Here is an 18,603-nt window from a genome sequence, read left to right on the forward strand (position 1 = left end):
TAGATGTGTAGGGGGGGTCATTGAAAATGTAATCTGATATATGTTCTTCACAGAAAATGAGCCAAGGCCAATGAGTCTGAGGTTGAAAAAGTAATTAATCGTATCATTTTTCTTTTGATAAAAAATGAAAACAGGTCCTACAGACCAGAACACCATACAAGGGTTAACTGAGACTACTTACTTTCTTAATACACAATCCAATCTATTTCATGAGTCTATCAGTTCACTTTGGCTCAAAGCAAGCCCCGCTCTACAGTTTTCCTTGTTTCTCAAATCATAGTTAGGTCATATTGTGGTGATAAAATCGGTTGAATTTAAAGTAACGATTGCACTTTCTCACTGTGCGGCATAAAGTGTTTCATATCATCGTCAGTGTTTCTCAATTCATCATCAAATGTGACGTGCTTGTGGAAACACTGAGGATTGTCTCTCTCGCATCTGTCTCTCTCTCTCGTTTATTCCCTCTGAAATCATCCTACTGGATCTCTTCATTTGCTTCTACATTTATACTTGAATTATGTGTCAGTTTTGATTCCGTATGCAAATGGTTGGCCGTTGTTCAGTTTTCTTTAATGAAAAACAGGAGAATAAATGCATTGCAAAGTCACAATTGTAAGACGGGTTTCATGGAAACCTATTGGACGTCCTGTTTCGTGTGTGTGTGTGTGTGTGTGTGTGTGTGTGTGTGTGTGTGTGATGGAGTAAATACAGTCCCACTGCTGCTTAAAAGTCTTTTAATAGATTCAAATGAACATATGACCTCCATATACTCACAAACGCTTTTGGATGGACGGATGGAGAAATGGACTGATAGATGGACAGAGGAATGGATGGACGGATGGAGAAATGGACTGATAGATGGATGGACGGATGGAGAAATGGACTGATAGATGGACAGAGGAATGGATGGAGAAATGGACTGATAGATGGACAGAGGAATGGATGGACGGATGGATGGAGGAATGGATGGACAAATGGACGGATGGAGAAATGGACTGATAGATGGATGGAGGAATGGATGGACGGATGGATAAACAAATGGACGGATGGATGGATGGAGAAATGGACTGATAGATGGACAGAGGAATGGATGGACAGATGGAGAAATGGACTGATAGATGGATGGAGGAATGGATGGACGGATGGATAGACAGATGGATAAACAAATGGACGGATGGATGGATGGAGAAATGGACTGATAGATGGAAAGAGGAATGGATGGGCGGATGGATAGACAGATGGATAAACAAATGGACGGATGGATGGATGGAGAAATGGATGGATGGAGGGATGGATAGACGAACGGAAGGATGGATGGATGGATGGAGAAATGGACAGATAAATGGACGGATGGATAGACGAATGGATGGACAGATGGAGAAATGGACAGATGGATGGATGACGTATGGAGAAATGGACAGATAGATGGACGGAGGGATAGACAAACGGACGGATGGATGGATGGATGGACGGATGGAGAAATGGACAGATGGATGGATGACGTATGGAGAAATGGACAGATAGATGGACGGAGGGATAGACAAACGGACGGATGGATGGATGGATGGACGGATGGAGAAATGGACAGATAGATGGATGGATGGACAGATAGATGGACGGAGGGATAGACAAATGGACGGATGGATGGATAGACAAACGGACGGATGGACAAATGGACGGATGGAGAAATGGACTGATAGATGGACGGAGGAATGGATGGACGGATGGATAGACAGATGGATAAACAAATGGACAGATGGAGAAATGGACTGATAGATGGACGGAGGAATGGATGGACGGATGGATAGACAGATGGATAAACAAATGGACGGATGGATGGATGGAGAAATGGACAGATGGATGGATGGATGGAGGGATGGATAGACGAACGGAAGGATGGATGGACGGATGGAGAAATGGACAGATAAATGGACGGATGGATAGACGAATGGATGGACGGATGGAGAAATGGACAGATAGATGGAAGGAGGGATAGACAAACGGACGGATGGATGGACGGATGGAGAAATGGACAGATAGATGGACGGAGGGATAGACAAACGGACGGATGGATGGATGGACGGACGGATGGAGAAATGGACAGATAGATGGATGGATGGACAGATGGAGAAATGGACAGATAGATGGACGGAGGGATAGACAAATGGACGGATGGATGGATAGACAAACGGACAGATGGATGGATGGACTGATGAATGGACGGACGGACAGATGGAAGGATAGATAGTATGGATGGATGAACGAATAGACGGACAGATGGATGAATGGATGGATGGATATATAGACAGAGGGATGGATGGATGAATGATAGACGGACAGATGAAAAGATGGATGGATGGATTGTTAGATTGATGGATGGATTGTTGCATTGTTAGATGGATGGATGGATTGTTGGATTGTTAGATGGATGGATGGACGGACGGACTGACAGATTTTCTCAGTGTTCGCTGGTTTAGTTATGATATATTAGTGAGTAATTTGCTCCGGCTGCAGACGGACACATAATGGGCTTTTTAAAAATGATGAAAAATGTGGCCTGCTCTCGTCCTCCATTTGCTTATGATTAATATTACAACCAGAGTTGTGTGGAATAAAATGAGAGAGAGAGAGAGAGAGAGAGAGAGAGAGAGAGAGAGAGAGAGAGAGAGACATCCCACAAAAGTCCTCATTAACAACAGCTGCCTTCCACGAGCCTCTCTTATTTCCTCTCTTGTTTTCTGTTTGTTTTGTGTTCGTCTAACCCGGGCTGCCTGCGGCCCGCTCTCACGTGATGTTTATGGTTTGTTGAAGAAATGCCGTAAACCTGGCCGTGTTAAAGCTGAATGAACAGGGGCTGTTGGACAAATTGAAAAATAAATGGTGGTACGACAAGGGCGAATGTGGCAGCGGGGGCGGGGACTCGAAGGTTAGCCACCAATGACACGCAGAGGAGTGGTAAAGAGAAAACCATGTGACGCAACAGAGACATCTGCCCTGACACCAGCAGCACAACTTAACGAAATCACAAACGTCCCACAGGAGACACGGACTGGAAAAGAAAGCAATTACTGGCAAAACAGAAATATTTGCCAAAAGATTAGTGTATTCCAGCAAATGAAGGCTGAAACTGCACAGACACTAATAGAGGAAGACGTTTGTTTTTTGTAGGTAGAGTCCAAAAGTCTGCAAAATAAAATACATTATTTTGTTTATGCATTGATTTATAATTTCTATGCATAAATAAATTGAAAAATAATATAAATTGATGTATATAAAAATGTATAGAAAATAAGGTGAACATAAAAAAAAATATATATATACAGTATATATGTATATATGCACACACACACACACACACGTATTGAAGTTGATGAAAAAATTACACAAAAATATACAAATCAGAATGACAAAGAGTCAAAAGTTAAATGAAAAAGTTAAATTTTAAAACTTCAATTTGAAAAAGCTGAAAAAAATATTAATTTCAGAAAACTTGATGGTCAAGTGTTACATGTTTAGAGTGATTTATATTCATTTTATATTTTTTTCAGTAATTGTATTTTAATTATAAAAAAAATATGTAGAAAATAAATAAAATATATATATATATATATATTCAATTTGAAGTTGACAATTTGAATTGGATTAAATAAAATTTAAAAATGATACGAATCAGAATAACAATGAGACTAAAGTTATATTTAAAAACTAAATAAAAATAAGAAAATTATTAGTAATAAAATAAAAATAATTTCAGAAAACTTTTTATTTTGAATTTTTTTAATCACCATAAACAGAATCTTTTATATTTTCAGTTTTTTTCGATGTGGACTCTGGACTGTTCTGCTCACACATCTGTAAGACACACACACACTGCTCCGGGGTGTGTGTGAGGTGCCAATAGTTCTGTATTAACAGTAATTGTTTGCGTTTTGATAATGAAATCAGGGCAGTATGTGTCTGTTGCCCGAAGTGACGGAGCGAGATCCCATCCATACGTCTGTGGCTCCACACGGCCCCGTACGAGCTCTCACACACGTGTACTCGATGGGACCTCGGCTTCATCACTTCCTGTGCTACTGTGTGCCAAGATGTGTTGTAATCTAATAACATAAAATAACATGGTCTATGATGTTATTTATGTTATTCTCTCTGAGAAGAACGCCGGTAAACCTGGCGGTGTTGAAACTGAGTGAAGCAGGAGTGCTAGACAAACTCAAAAATAAATGGTGGTACGATAAGGGCGAGTGTGGACCCAAGGACTCGGGAAGTAAGGTCAGTTCCTGGACGGAAAACTGCAACAAAACCTGAAAACCGCAGCTCTGAAAGACAGTCACTGTCAGCATCATACAGCAGATTTGTGATTTTTTTTTTTTTTTTTTTGATTTTCTGAAGATGGAACTGCCTGAGAATCTGTAGAATGAAACATTGTGACGTCACAATTCAAACAGCGTGTCTCATGATGTCATACACAGGGTTCCTACACAGTTTCAAATTCTAAATTCCATACTTTTCCCAAACTCAAATTTCCGAACTTCCAGACCATATTCAACATGAATGGTTCACACATAGTGCAAATATTCTGTCAATATTTTCTCGCGTTTTTATCATCATTGGTTTTCTCAACGTGATAACATGCACTTACGTAAAGAGAGGAAACCTAAGAGCTGCGCGATATATCGGAATTATATATCATTATATTTTTGACATTATTACGTCTTAAGGCGAGACACTACAGGTGAATAGGGTAACATTTTTAACTAGCAGATATCACCATGAAACTTTCCCAGTTGATTACCTACATTACGATGAGAAAAAAATGTACTACAAGTTTTCTGTAATTTACTGTTTAAATATGCAAATTATGCATTATCTAATAAAATATGCGCTCATTTGCATATACGTAAAAAAAAAAAAAAACGAAATCTGAGTACTGGATAAAGCCAGGTTCAAAAATCATCAATGGTTTTCTCAACGTGATAACATGCACTTACGTAAAGAGAAGAAACCTAAGGGCTGCGCGATATATCGGATTTACATATCATTCTATTTCTTATATTACGTCTCAAGGCGAGACACTACAGGTGAATAGGTTAAAAATTTTAACTAGCAGATATCACCATGAAACTTTCCCAGTTGATTACCTACATTATGATGAGAAAAAAATGTACTACAAGTTTTCTGTAATTTAATATTTAAATATGCAAATTAGGCATTATCTATTTAAATATGCGCTAATTTGCATATATATATATATATAAAAAACTAACGAAATCTAAGTATTAGATAAAGCCAGGTTCATTGTGTTCACATATTAGATGGGAAAAAAAATGACAGAGGGATTTATGGATATCCACTTTGTAAATCAGAATATACTGTCAATAGCCTTAAAAAAATGATTTTCGCCATGTTTTTTGGAATAAAATGTTATATAAATCAGGCTAGGAATAATATATTTACAAATCCCTCTGTAAATGTCTTCATAATATAACTAGGTACAAGACTGGAAAGTTTGGTGTATATCGGTGCTACTGAAGTGGAGATTTCGGACTTGGAGAATGAGAGAAAAGTCATTTTGAGAAAACGGGCTTTAAAGATTTATCATCAGCCAATGAGATTGTGCATTCAGCCCTTTTACTTTCACGATTGGTTGCTGATAAAAAGGAAATGACCATATTTGGATCCGACAGCATTGTACAGGAGAGAGAGAGCTTTCTAATGGTGTGTGTTATGATGTAAAATGATGATTTAACGCCAACTTTTGTTGAATTTATGAGAAATCTACAGACGCAAACAGACAAAGTGTAGTAAAATAAACACCTAAATGTGTATTTCGGACCTTTTTTTTTCACCAAAGTCCGAAAGAAGACATGTTATTGAAGACAATAACCCAAAATCTCAAAATTGACCAGTAAAAAAAAAAAATGTTTTTGCCTGCCGTGTCTCGCCTTAAGTGAACATAAACAGTTGGGAAAGAAATCGGATGTGAGTCAAATGATCTGTGCGTTAGCTCTTAAAGTGACAGCAGCCTAATACAGCAAACCTGCTGCTGTCAGTCAAACAACAAAGCAATATGATTTTCTTCAATAAAACACTTTTAAACCTGCATATATTCACCTCTGACACATCGGTGTGACACTGTAATGTTTGCACGACCGCCAAACAGCAAAGTACAGTCTGAATGAAATGGCCGTTTACTCCTTTATCTGTTGCTGGTTTGAGTCGCACATTCGTTCATAAGAGACTCGCTTATGGTGAAGACAAACAGTTCTACATAATGACAATGTGCGCTTCAGTCGTGTTTGACAATCATTAAACCATCACTAAACTTTTGCCATGAAATCACTCTGCTTGTATGATAATAATTTTTTTTTTTTTTTGAGAAATTATTAATTTTATATTTTAGAAAACTGAATAGTATGAAAGCTTGTTTCCGCCATTGAATAAAAATTAATAAATTCATTTGTATCTCAATTGCATGTAATAAAGTCAGAATTGCGAGTTTTTATCTAGTTTATAGGTTATATCACGCAATTCTGACTTTGTAACTCACAATTGCGAGAAAATAAAAGTCAGAAATTGTGAGATATAATTTTTTTGTTCTGTGGCGGAAACAAGCTTTCATATAGAGGAAATATTTTTCCATACTCTGTTTTCTTTTTTTCCGTACTTTTCCAATACTGGAAATTACTCAAATCAAATTCCATACTTTTCCAGACTGCGTAGGAACCCTGCGTACACTTCCATGACATCATAATATTTATGAGTTCCAATTTTTCTTTGTTACAGTAAAATGGATGAGTCAATTAAAATGGACAGCTAATTAGAGAGAATATTGCACCATTAGAAGGACTACAGTGGCCAATTTTACTCTGATAATATTCACTTATTCACTCAGTTAGTCAGTAGAAACCCATTATGGCTGTAGAACATTTCATACGGCTATTTCGTGCCATCTTAGACAGAGCCAGATTATATCAAAAATACGCTGTTGAAAAATATTCAAAATGTATTTTAATTCTTCATAAAATATTTTTTAAAGTCCCCCTGTTGTCAATAATTTCATCCCTTAAAACTCATCTTTGATCACTAAAATGACATATTTAAACTTTTTTCCTTCTTCATGCCTTGAAATATCTTGAACGTAACTCGACACCCTCATTTAGTATGCGCGGTTCTATGAATATGCAAATGAGCCCCGCCTCCACTCACTCGCTCAGCTCAGAGATCCACTGGTTGACGATCACACGTTGATCTGATTGGTTACAAGGTAGTTTGTGACGTCAGAAACACCAGCGATTTCAAAGCGTGTTTTTGAGACTGTCTTTGGTTCACTGCAGTTTAAAGGAGGAAATACTCAGCAATGCTGTCGACTTATGAACTTACACATGGTTTGTCTTATGGCATATTAAAAACACCACATAGACATATAAGTAAGCAATACAAATATTAAAGCCAAAAAATATGTATCAATGCAACTTTCATTAAGTAAAATAACTAAAAGCCTTCCTTCCGCTGGAAAAATTAGTCCCTGCCCGTGAACAGCAACATCAGTTATTATAATAATTATAAAGTTATTATTTCACCATTAGATGGTGACAAAGGCTCGTCTTCATGAGTGAGTCAGTCAGTTGAGAAGACTTTTATATTGACAGGACTGAACTTGTGAACACATGCAAGACGCAACTGACAAATGAATGAATCAGGGCTATACTCTACTCTATAAGCTGCAATGAACAATATCACTGAGAACATGTGTTTACGTTGCTAAGAGTGGTTGCTATGGGTGTGTGTAGTGATACATAGAACCGTTGGATGAAGCGGTCGTGTTTTATCGTGAATATATTGACCAATCAGAATCAAGGACTGGAACAAACCGTTTTATAAACTACAGGGTGGGCCATTTATATGGATACACCGTAATAATATGGGAATGGTTGGTGATATTAAAGTCCTGTTTGTGGCACATTAGTATATGTGAGGGGGCAAACTCCTCAAGATGGGTGGTGACCATGGTGGCCATTTAGAAGTCAGCCATCTTGGATACAACTTTTGTTTTTTCAATAGGAAGAGGGCCATGTGACACATCATGTAAATAACTCATGAACGAATAAAGTTACGTTGAAACCAAGCACACCATTGTTTTTCTTGTGACATTACCAATAAGTTTGATGTGTCACATGGCCCTCTTCCTATTGAAAAAAACAAAAGTTGTATCCAAGATGGCCGACTTCTAAATGGCCACCATGGTCACCACCCATCTTGAGGAGTTTGCCCCCTCACATATACTAATGTGCCACAAACAGGACTTTAATATCACCAACCATTCCCATATTATTACAGTGTATTCATATAAATGGCCCACCCTGTACATTAAAAGCTTGATTTTCACCACAGGGGGACTTTAAATAATTTGATATAGATATTTAATCAATATATAGTTCACATATTGAATATTCAAATATTTTTTTCAATGCATTTTAAATTTTAAACAAAAAGACTAAGTAAACAAGGCTAAACCACCAAAAACGTTATTTGAAATCTAAATGAAACGTGATTAATTCTGTAACCACAGACTTATGACTCTTAAATGAAGTGCATTTGATTGTGTAAATGTGTTTTGAGTCTCCGTCTCGCCACTTCTTGCATCCCTAACTCCATCTTTTCTCCCTCGTTCCCCGGTTTCCAGGACAAGAGCTCGCAGGCGCTGAGCCTGAGCAACGTGGCGGGAGTTTTCTACATCTTGGTGGGCGGCCTGGGTCTGGCCATGCTGGTGGCCCTGGTCGAGTTTTGCTATAAGTCCCGCGCCGAGGCCAAGAAACTGAAGGTGGAATCGGCCGAACTGAATTTTAGCCCCGCCCCCAGCCCGACGCACAGTGTGCAGAACTTAGCCACTTATAGAGAGGGATACAACGTGTACGGCTCTGACGCAGTAAAGATATAGGGGTAGGACAGACGGTCGCAGGGGTTCGGCAGACGTCCCGCTAATGTTGTGACCGCTTCCCATCCTTCAGTTTACAAACTTTTCCTTTACTTACGTTCCTTCTTTTGGTTTGTTTTACCCCTGAAAGAGATCCTTTCATTTCTGTCGCTTGTCGTTCCTTTGTTTGTTTTTTTCTTTCGTATGGCATTTTGTTCCTGGAGTTGCCTTGACTAGGACATGTTGGGATTGCATTGGTTTGGTCTTCCTGGCTGCAGTTGCTGGTGTTTGCACTGTTGGCTTTCTGTTTCAGACACCTGCATTAAAACAAAAGCCACAAGATGACAAACACACACACACACATATAAACACATGGACAAACCTGACATATTAGCATCTCAAATGATTACCAAACCAAACGTCTTAGCATACAACCCTAAAACACTTTATAAAGGAATGCTGCTTTTATTCTTCTTATTCAGAGATGCTTTAAAGAGAAAGCTCTCTGCTATTGACCAGCAGTTCTCAACTGGCGGGTTTTAATGGACAAAAGCAAGTAATAAAAAGCAACTAACCACATAATCTTTGAAACTTTTAAAAAGTGTAAATTTGGCGCAAATTTCCAACCAATAAGCGGTTTAACCCTTGCATTATGTACACAATTCAGATTTACCAACAGCTCGCGCCAACGCAAACCCTCTTGGAAACTACTGTCAGGATTTACTAAAGACGCGGTGTGAAACATTAGCGCTGGAAGGGTTATTATTGCGGCTGATCTCATTGCATATGCATTTGTAGGAGTTTCCCTTTCAGACGCTATATGTATGGGAGGAGAGCATTTAAATGAATCATGCAAGGTTCGCGCTAGTCAATTTACTGGTGTTTACGCCATTATTTAACGACTAAAAAAAGCACGTCTTAAACCTCTCTGCTCTTGGTAGACTGTGTTGGTCATTATGGAAATGATCCGGCTGTGTCTGTTCTTCAATTTGTTAGTAAATCACACGCAGAAATTTCCTCTCCCAACGGCACTTTTATGGTTTGCGCTCTCACGCTAATTTGCCCTGTTTAGTAAATCTGGGCCGTAGTGCGATTTTTATGGTGTGGGTGAAATTTGACTCTAAGGCCCCATCCACACTACTGCGTTTTCGTTTAGAAACGGAGACCTTTTGCTACGTTTGCACCTCCCGTCCAGACTAAAACGGCTAAAACGGAGAAGTTTAGAAACGCTGCCGACCCCGTTTTGCGTTTTGAATCTACTTTAGAAACGATGACGCAGAGGCTCACGCTCGGCTCTATGATTGGGTGTCATCAGTCATGGCGTATCCTTCCCTGATTCGTCAGCCACCCATCACATGACCCGATAATCCTCCCGTTACCTTTCCAATATGTCGCCGTATTTGGTTTGCGACGACTCCCAGTCTGTGTTTTCTTCCGCCATGGCTGTTTTGTATTCCCTTGTAACTTTAAGTAAAAGTTCCACCTCGTCGTTGGTCCTTGAAAAGAAATCTCTGGTCTTTCGACATTTCTAATCTTTGCAGAGGTAGCTACTTTCTTCTTCGTCAAATCTGAGGAATAGTCAATCCGTTTCCTGTTTACACCGGCACGCGCATGCCCAGTGTTGGTGAATGGTCACGTGATCCGCGTTTTCAGCCGTTTTAATGTGGACGGAGATCAATTCTAATACGCAGCTAAAACGCTGGTGTGGACGGAGATCGTATTCGTTTTAATTCTCCGTTTCTAAACTAAAACGCAGTAGTGTGGACGGGGCCTAATTGGATTAAATATATTTCACCAAAAATCACACACTACATAAGAAAAAAATCTGGTAAAAACAGTAAACCGTTGCGAACACGAGAACACGTAAACCGCAGTAAACCGTTGCGACTTTTTAAAACTGTATTAGACAACTTTTTCACAAAGGTGTACATTTTATAAACAGTATTATAACGATATTTTTAACTTTTGTAAAATATGAAAAGCACTTATTCTGGGTGCTTTCCTAAAGCTGATAAAAATGATACGCCATCAGTGCGGTGTTATATTGCTTTGGATAAAAGCCTCTGCTAAATGCATAAATGTAGAGAAAACTGACATGAAAAAATACATCAAACCCTTTTTTCTTTTCTTTTTTTTAAACCATGAATTAAACATCATAATCGTAATGTAACTTTCATACACACCTTTTATAACATATCAGATTTTGGAAACTTTGCATGCATGTTCATAATCCTAATAGAGAAAAGTCACAAAATATCAAGAAAAAAAAAACACACACACTCAAAAAAAAAAAACTGAATTGAACATAATATAAGGGTTAAAAATCACCTATTCTGGAACTGTGTGAAGTCTCGCAGCAAAACCAGTTGAGATCTGCTGCTAGCAATGGGTTATTTGGTACGAGTAGGGCATTATAGATCAAACGGCTGTTGGTTTAATGATGTTTGGTTGCGTTTCACTTTCTTTTGTTGTTAGTGACATCAGCAAACCAATCTATAATGCCGTACTGATACCGAATAACGTTTCGGACTGACCTCTAAACCCCTGCTCATGAAACATTAGCAGTGTGAACGTATAAAGTGTTGACTGTTACGGGACACTGTACAAATTACAACCCTTAGAACTAGCGGGCGAAGGGCTGCATGCTTGCGTTAGAAATGCAGATGTCTATAGCTATGTTGTACATTTTTTAGATGTTTTCTGTATTTGTTTGTGGCGGGCTTGAGCTTTTCTCCGTTCGCTGTGAATGTGTCGAGTGGTTCCGTTGTGATGTCACTGTGTCATTTGCATATAAAGACAGAGCGCATTTAGGCCACGCCCACACCGGGGGAAAACAATCCAACCGTCTCCATTGACTTTGCATTGCCTCCTCAAAAAAAAAAAAACAATGTCTAAAAGCTGCTATGTGACAAGGTGTACAAGCAAACATGCTCAAATAAAACAGAAATAAGTTTTTATAAGCTGTCGACCAAAAATAACGAGCGTTTAAGGACACAAAAGTGGAAACAGGCAATTGAGAGAGAGCGCAACATGTCCTATTACTCTGAGAACTAACTTACGCCCACTGGAGGGGAACGTAATCGGCGACAGAATAGCTTTGCTTACAGAAATATAATATATAAAACTGACATTTGGATATTTGACTTACCAGTGACAAAATGTTTACTGCACATGTAGTGTATTTTTAGTGCATACTGAGTGTCAGAATCCCACAATTTACATATTTGTTCCAGCCTGTATCCACTTTTGTGTCCTTAAACGCTCGTTTTTTGGGGGTGGACAGCTTATAAAAACGTATTTCTGTTTTTTTTTTAGCTTGTTTGCTGTACACCTTGTCACCTTGTTTTAGATTTTTTTGTTACAAGTCGGCTTGCGCTCCCGAGGATTCAGACGTGACAGACCTGGAAAGAAACACACGACAACAATTCACACTCTTTCAGCCCTCGGAAAGACGTCAAACATTGTAAACGAGTTGGGACGGCATAGATACCAACGTTTTGACATTGTCGCGCATCAAGGATCCATGATGCATTAACTTCGAGGACAAACATCATCGCATAAGAGCCGAAGACTCACGTAAAAACGTATTTCTGGGTTTTTTAGCTTGTTTGCTATAGACCTTGTCGATGAACGTGATTTCACCAAGTACCACATGTTCCTGGATCAACATCTCTTTCCAATCAACCAATCAGATTTGAGGGACGCGTCTACAGTTTATGTCAAGTTTAGGCTTAGACCCAGGGTGAGGTGCTTCAACATCAGTGTAAATAAAAGTACAAGTACAAGTGTAGTAAACCCCCGAATATTTTGTTACCTTGTCTTTCTCATAGAGCAAAACAATCAATCAGAAAAACAAATGTGAATAAGATTACAGCGGCCGCGATTACCTAATTATGAAAAGTGCATATTACAGTTTTATTTATATTTTTCCCTTTGCATTAAAGGAACTTACGACGTGCGTTTGTAGCGTTGAGCATTGTAGCCAATCACAGACATGTCTGTTGAACGCATCGGCCAATCAGAGGCGTTTAAATGAGTCGCTGTGCTGAAGATGTGTTTTGCGCGAGCTCACCGAGTTCTACACTTTCGCAAACCTGTCATTATTATTGGCAATAAACTTAAGATGCAAATAAGAGATTCACTGCAATATATTTGATATTCTTGATGCTGCTCTGATGCACTTCATTACAGTTTGTTGTTAGGATGACTAAAAGTTCAGCGGTCTAGCTCATCAGTGTCAAAATGATTAAAGAAGTGATAAACATTTAATATTTGACTGTTTTACAATAGAAATGTTCAACTACCGACACTAGTATCCGGTGACGCAAATTACTCAACTTTTTTTTTTTTTTTTATTAAATTTTGCCTTTTTGAATTGAAAATATGCTATAATTTCCTTCATTCGTTTAGAGAGAATGCATGCATAATTAAAAAATAAAATATTATTTGCAAATAGTTACAATTATTTCACTAATACAATAAGCCATTCTTTTTCTTTATTCCCTTAAATCGCTTTTATAATTCATTATTAATTCCTTTAAATAAAAAAACCCAATTTTAGGTTGGGCTAAAGCCCTGAATATCCACTGACCTTAGATCCGCCCCTTAAGGGTAGGGATAGGGTAAGGAATACATTTTGGGACATAAATGTTATTCCAGGATCAACAAAATATGTTGATCCAGGAACATGTCTTACTTTGCAAAATCACGGTGACCACGCCTTGTCACATAGCAGCTTTTAGACACTGTCAAAGAATCTGTAATAAGGGGAGAACTTCCACTCTCAGTACACTTCCGGCTTCTGAACTGGTTGCAGTTCCACTCTGGTTCCACATGAGGGCGCTCACAGGACGAGTGCAGAATGAATGGAGGTCTATGGCGCTATACCCCTCAAAATCCACTTTTCTCAGGATGTAATTTTTCGTCTAGTAATTTGAATGTTGTATTCGAAAGGAGATGCAAACAAATTACACATTGCTGGGTGTTAGATTTTTTAGAGTCACTTAAAAGTCTTTTAAAATGTCAATGACGTCATACACCTCGTATATACGGCCAGAGATACTGCTTTACGGCAATCCTTCAGTCACTTTGGTGCTTTCCCGCTCTGCACTTTCTTTTCTCTCGAGGCATCGACAACACAGCTGACACAGGTAAACACACGTGCTAGAAGAGTTTTTGCTTTGTTGTTTTAAAAGACCACGCCGAAAATACACACACACACACACGATGCCATCAAGCGGTATCTCTGGTCGTAATCAGTCCTTCACTGACCAATCAGCGTTCATTAGCAGAATGCTAGCGTGTTATGGGCAACAACAACTCAACCTGTAAGAAATCGAAAGGACATAAGTTCTCGTTCGTTCAACTTTCGACCTATAACCCATGTTGAACTTGCAAAACCTACAATCAAATCTGATATTTCTCAACGGCAATCGGGTGAAAGAGACAAATTTAGCTGTCTAGCTCCATAGACTCCCATTCATTCTGCACTCATGGGCGATCGCCCCCAGTGGAACTCTGGTGGAACTACAACCAAAATTCGGTACAATAGGACTTAATAGGGAGTGGACAGGCTCTCCGTAGACGGGCTCTGACATTGTTTTGTTTTTTTGTTACAAGTCAGAAATGACAAGGAGGCAGCTTCACACAATGCAAAGTCAATGGAAACGGTTGGTTTGCCCCTCCGGTGTGGGCGTGGTTTTCAGATTATGACGCGTGTCGCTCTGTCTCTATTGTGTCCCCTCCCCCAAAGAGTTCAACATATTCTGACTCCGCCTCTCGTCCCGCCCCCTTCTCTAGCTCACCTTCTCGGAAGCCATGAGAAACAAGGCCCGCTTGTCAATCACGGGCAGCCTGGGGGAAAATGGGCGTGTCCTGACGCCAGACTGTCCTAAGGCCATGCGCTCTGGCCCCTCCTTTCGACATGGCCCCGCCCTCGCCGTGGTGTCCGACCTCCCATAGAAACCAAAAACTCACCTTGTGCCTTAAACCATCTTGCCCCTCTACTACCGAAGTTCAGATTCACGCAACCACGGGAGAACCACGCCGTCGCCGGCTTGCGAGGACTCAGACGTGACAGACCCGGAAAGAAACACAACAAATCACAACTCTTTTAACCCCTGAGGAAAAGACGTCAACAATTGTAAACGAGTCGGGATGGCTATAGATACGGACGTTTTGACACTGTCGCATCAAGGACCCATGATGCCTTATCCTGAAGCCTAACTTCGAGGACAAACATCATCGCATAAGAGCCGAAGACTCACGTAGAAGACCAGTAAACTGTAAATGTAAAGACATTAGCTGCGCTTTATACGTGTTTCGTCGCCGTCCATCATCAGCGAAACCTGCATTAGATGTATTAACTCACTTGAGCGCAAAACGGCATATTTACGACATGGTCCACAATCACTAGCTGTATTTACTAAACCGTATGTAGATATTCTCTCAGGAGCCACGAAGGGGGACAACGTTCAACATCTTTTATCATCTCGACGGGATTTCTTCAAGAAGACACTGGGAGCCGCTTGCTTTTGCTTTTTTTTTTTTTTTTTTTGGACTGAAATGTAAATAGACCAGTAGTAAAAGCTGAACACGATTCTTTTATAAAGCATCTTAGGTAATAATTCATTGCAATAATGACTATAGGGAGACCTGACTTGTAATTAAGAGATCTTTTATAAACACACAGTATTATATATACAGAAAAGAATCTATATAATAGAGGGACACCTGAACTAAAGCAGCTCAGTTGTGTGTGAGACCATGGCATCTGTTCTGTTAACAGTTGTTTTGATAATCGATGTAACGCAGTGTGTACGTGTCTTTGTCCTTTAATGAATGTTCACGCATTTCACATGTCGCACAAACACACACACACACACGAGTGTGTGTCAACGCCGCACCGCATCGCACACCAGGATCACACGACTCCTGACTCTCACCTTTGGTGTTTGGTTTGGTTTTTGCGTTTTTGTTTTTCTCTTTGTACCCACCAATTCAAATAAAACTGGAACATTTATACAATAAATGCACATCTTTTTCCTTTTCATTCATTAAATAATCAAATGTCAATGCAATATGACCCTGATTTACAGTTTGATTCAACTACAGTAGTTCTTACAGTATAGTTTACAAAAAAAATATGAATGTAACTCAACTCAACCTTGCCTCATTAAGTATGTGCGGTTCTATGAATATGCAAATGAGCCCCGCCTCCACTCACTCAGCTCAGAAATCCACTAGTTGACGATCACACGTTGATCTGATTGGTTACAAGGTAGTTTGTGACGTCAGAAACACCAGCGATTTCAAAGCGTGTGTTTGAAACTGTCTTTGGTTCACTGCAGTTTTAAGGAGGAAATACTCAGCAATGCTGTCGACTTATGAACTTACACATGATTTGATGCGATGGTTTGATTAAAAACAGATAAGTCCAAATTAAACAATTCCCCATCGTAAGTACACATTGATGGCCTAAGACACGAAACGAGCGGTTTGTGTGAGAAAACGAACAGTATTTATATAGTTTTTACCTCCTGTACACAACCACGTCCAAGTGATCTGAGGGCGCGCGCGCTTCCTGGTGTGTGACGTGTGCGCGACGTGTTTGTGTCTCACACAAACCGCTCGTTTCGTGTCTTAGGCCATCAATGTGTACTTACAATGGGGAATTGTTTAATTTGGACTTCTCTGTGCATGCTCTTTGAGGTGGTGACCATAGACCTGCATTATATGACTGACAGACAAGAACGGTTTGACCTAAAAATATCAAAATTGAAACTACTGCGGAAACAAAGACACCTGCATCTTGGATGCCCTTGAGGTAAGCTAAAACATATCAAAAATTAATTTCAAAGTGAACTATCCCTTTAAGGCTGCAACAAATACCAGCAAACTTTCTTCTTTGTTTTGAACTCAGTCACAGTAACATTATCAATAAATGTATGTGTGTTAAAATTAGCAATGCACCAACATTTCGCCAATCATAAATATTTGGCAAAAAAAAAAATCTGTTTTGGTTTCTTTTTTCGGCCAAATATTTTGGTGCATCACTAGTTAAAAATAAAAACTTTCTTGTAAACCAGATTAATGTGCTGATAGAGTTGCAGGGAAACTACTTTCAGGTTGGCTTCCCCAAAATGTAGAAAAAACTGCGCTTTCGAAACATTGATGTGTTTGTTCATGCCTCTCAACCAGCCAGACGTGTCAGCATCGACTCATTGGCTGGTCATTAACTTGTTTTTCTCCCAAAACACACACACACACACACACACACACACACACACGAACATCTTAAACTGGTATAACCAGCTAAAAAACACCCTAGACCAGCTAGAAACCATCAAAACATTGACTTGCTGTGAAAAGCATTATTTTGCACGAGTAAATGATAAGAAATCTTTTCTTTAACGTTGGTTCACACTACATGTTAATCACAGTATAGCTTTAGCAATAAATGTATGCGTGAATGTCTGCTATGGTGAAATACTTCCCCCTTAACCAGATTAATAAGCAGAGTCTGCAATAAGTAAACCATTTGCAGGTTGTTTCGTGACTCTGTGTTTGTTCACTGCATCTCAACCAGCCCGACACATCAGCACTGACTCATTAGCTGGTCATTAAAGTTATTAAGTTGTCTTAACATCTTAAACTGGTATGACCGGCTGGCTTGTTGCTGGTCTGAGATGCTCGACTAACTTGGACCAGCTAATGACCAGCCGAGACCAGTTAGACATTATTATATATATTTTTTTCCTAAATCAAAAATGATCTTCAAAGCATCAAAGAGCAACTGAAGAACCCTGGATCATAAACAGAAGAGATGACCCTGTGGACTGAGGTATAATCCAGACTTTATACAACACAATAGAGCTTCAGATGGTATTAAAGAAAGACGGGGAGAAATCTGACGGCCAGATCTCGCTCGTTCTCACTAACACACACACACACACACACACCCTTTCATCGGGGGGGAAATCCGGTTCGCTCTGGAGATTTCCATTCATCTGACGCTGTGTCTCCTTCTCCGAGACTCCTCGGTTCCAATCCCATGGGCTTTATGGGGACTAACACAAACTCTTTTGTTAGAAATACAGATATCCGTGAGCTTCAAATACTAGGAATGAAAGCTGAATCGCACTGATATCAGAGCAGGGAACACATTTACGGATCTGACCAGAATATTCTGTCTTCCCGTGAGAAACACTTCCTGACTTCACCATTTCCAAACGATTCTTTCATTCTGTCATCTGCACACAGATGGATCGTGATGTGTTCAAGGCATTAAAGGCGTCCTATTCTGCTTGTTTTCCATGTTCATCTTTCTTTAGTGTGTAATGTTGCTGTTTGAGTTCTTCTCTATATCAGTGTCAGTGTTTCTGAAACGCCTCCATTGTAGTCTTGAGTTTCTTCCGGGAACGAACACGTCACAATATTCCTCATTATAATAATTAATGCGCAGAATAAAGGGGCGGGGCCTGGTTGAGTTAGTTAGTAGTGTGTTAAACTGGTGGTTATGGTAAGAGCGGGACATTTCCCAAACACACTCGAAGCGCTCGACCAATCACAACACACTGCTCCAGACGACCAATCAGAGCACAGTGTGCTTTTCAGGAGGAGGGGCTTCATAGAGACAGGAACTAAACAGAGCGTTATTGACAGACTGGGAAGAGAGGAGCCGCAAC

The 18,603-nt window shown here is 39.6% G+C and overlaps 1 protein-coding gene across 5 annotated transcripts in view; it reads left to right on the plus strand.

The window, feature by feature from the left end:
* The window catches only part of gria4a (glutamate receptor, ionotropic, AMPA 4a), a 127,532-nt gene extending 111,587 nt beyond the window's left edge, over nucleotides 1-15,945 (plus strand). Inside the window, exons 14-16 of one of the 5 annotated variants that reach the window (XR_014628639.1) lie at nucleotides 2,812-2,926; nucleotides 4,158-4,272; nucleotides 8,687-8,793. Coding sequence is in view for 4 of the 5 variants with exons in the window: in XM_084418470.1 (XP_084274596.1) it covers nucleotides 2,812-2,926; nucleotides 8,687-8,824; nucleotides 14,717-14,878 (415 nt within the window). In the remaining variant the exon portion in view is untranslated. Of the gene's footprint in view, nucleotides 1-2,811; nucleotides 2,927-4,157; nucleotides 4,273-8,686; nucleotides 8,944-14,716 lie in introns of those variants that run through there. The other 4 variants (XM_084418470.1, XM_084418471.1, XM_084418472.1 and 1 more) reach the window with 4 other exon arrangements.
* The last annotated feature ends 2,658 nt before the right edge of the window (nucleotides 15,946-18,603 follow it).

This window comes from Rutilus rutilus (assembly GCF_951802725.1).
Source record: "Rutilus rutilus genome assembly, chromosome: 9".
Lineage (NCBI taxonomy): Eukaryota > Metazoa > Chordata > Actinopteri > Cypriniformes > Leuciscidae > Rutilus > Rutilus rutilus.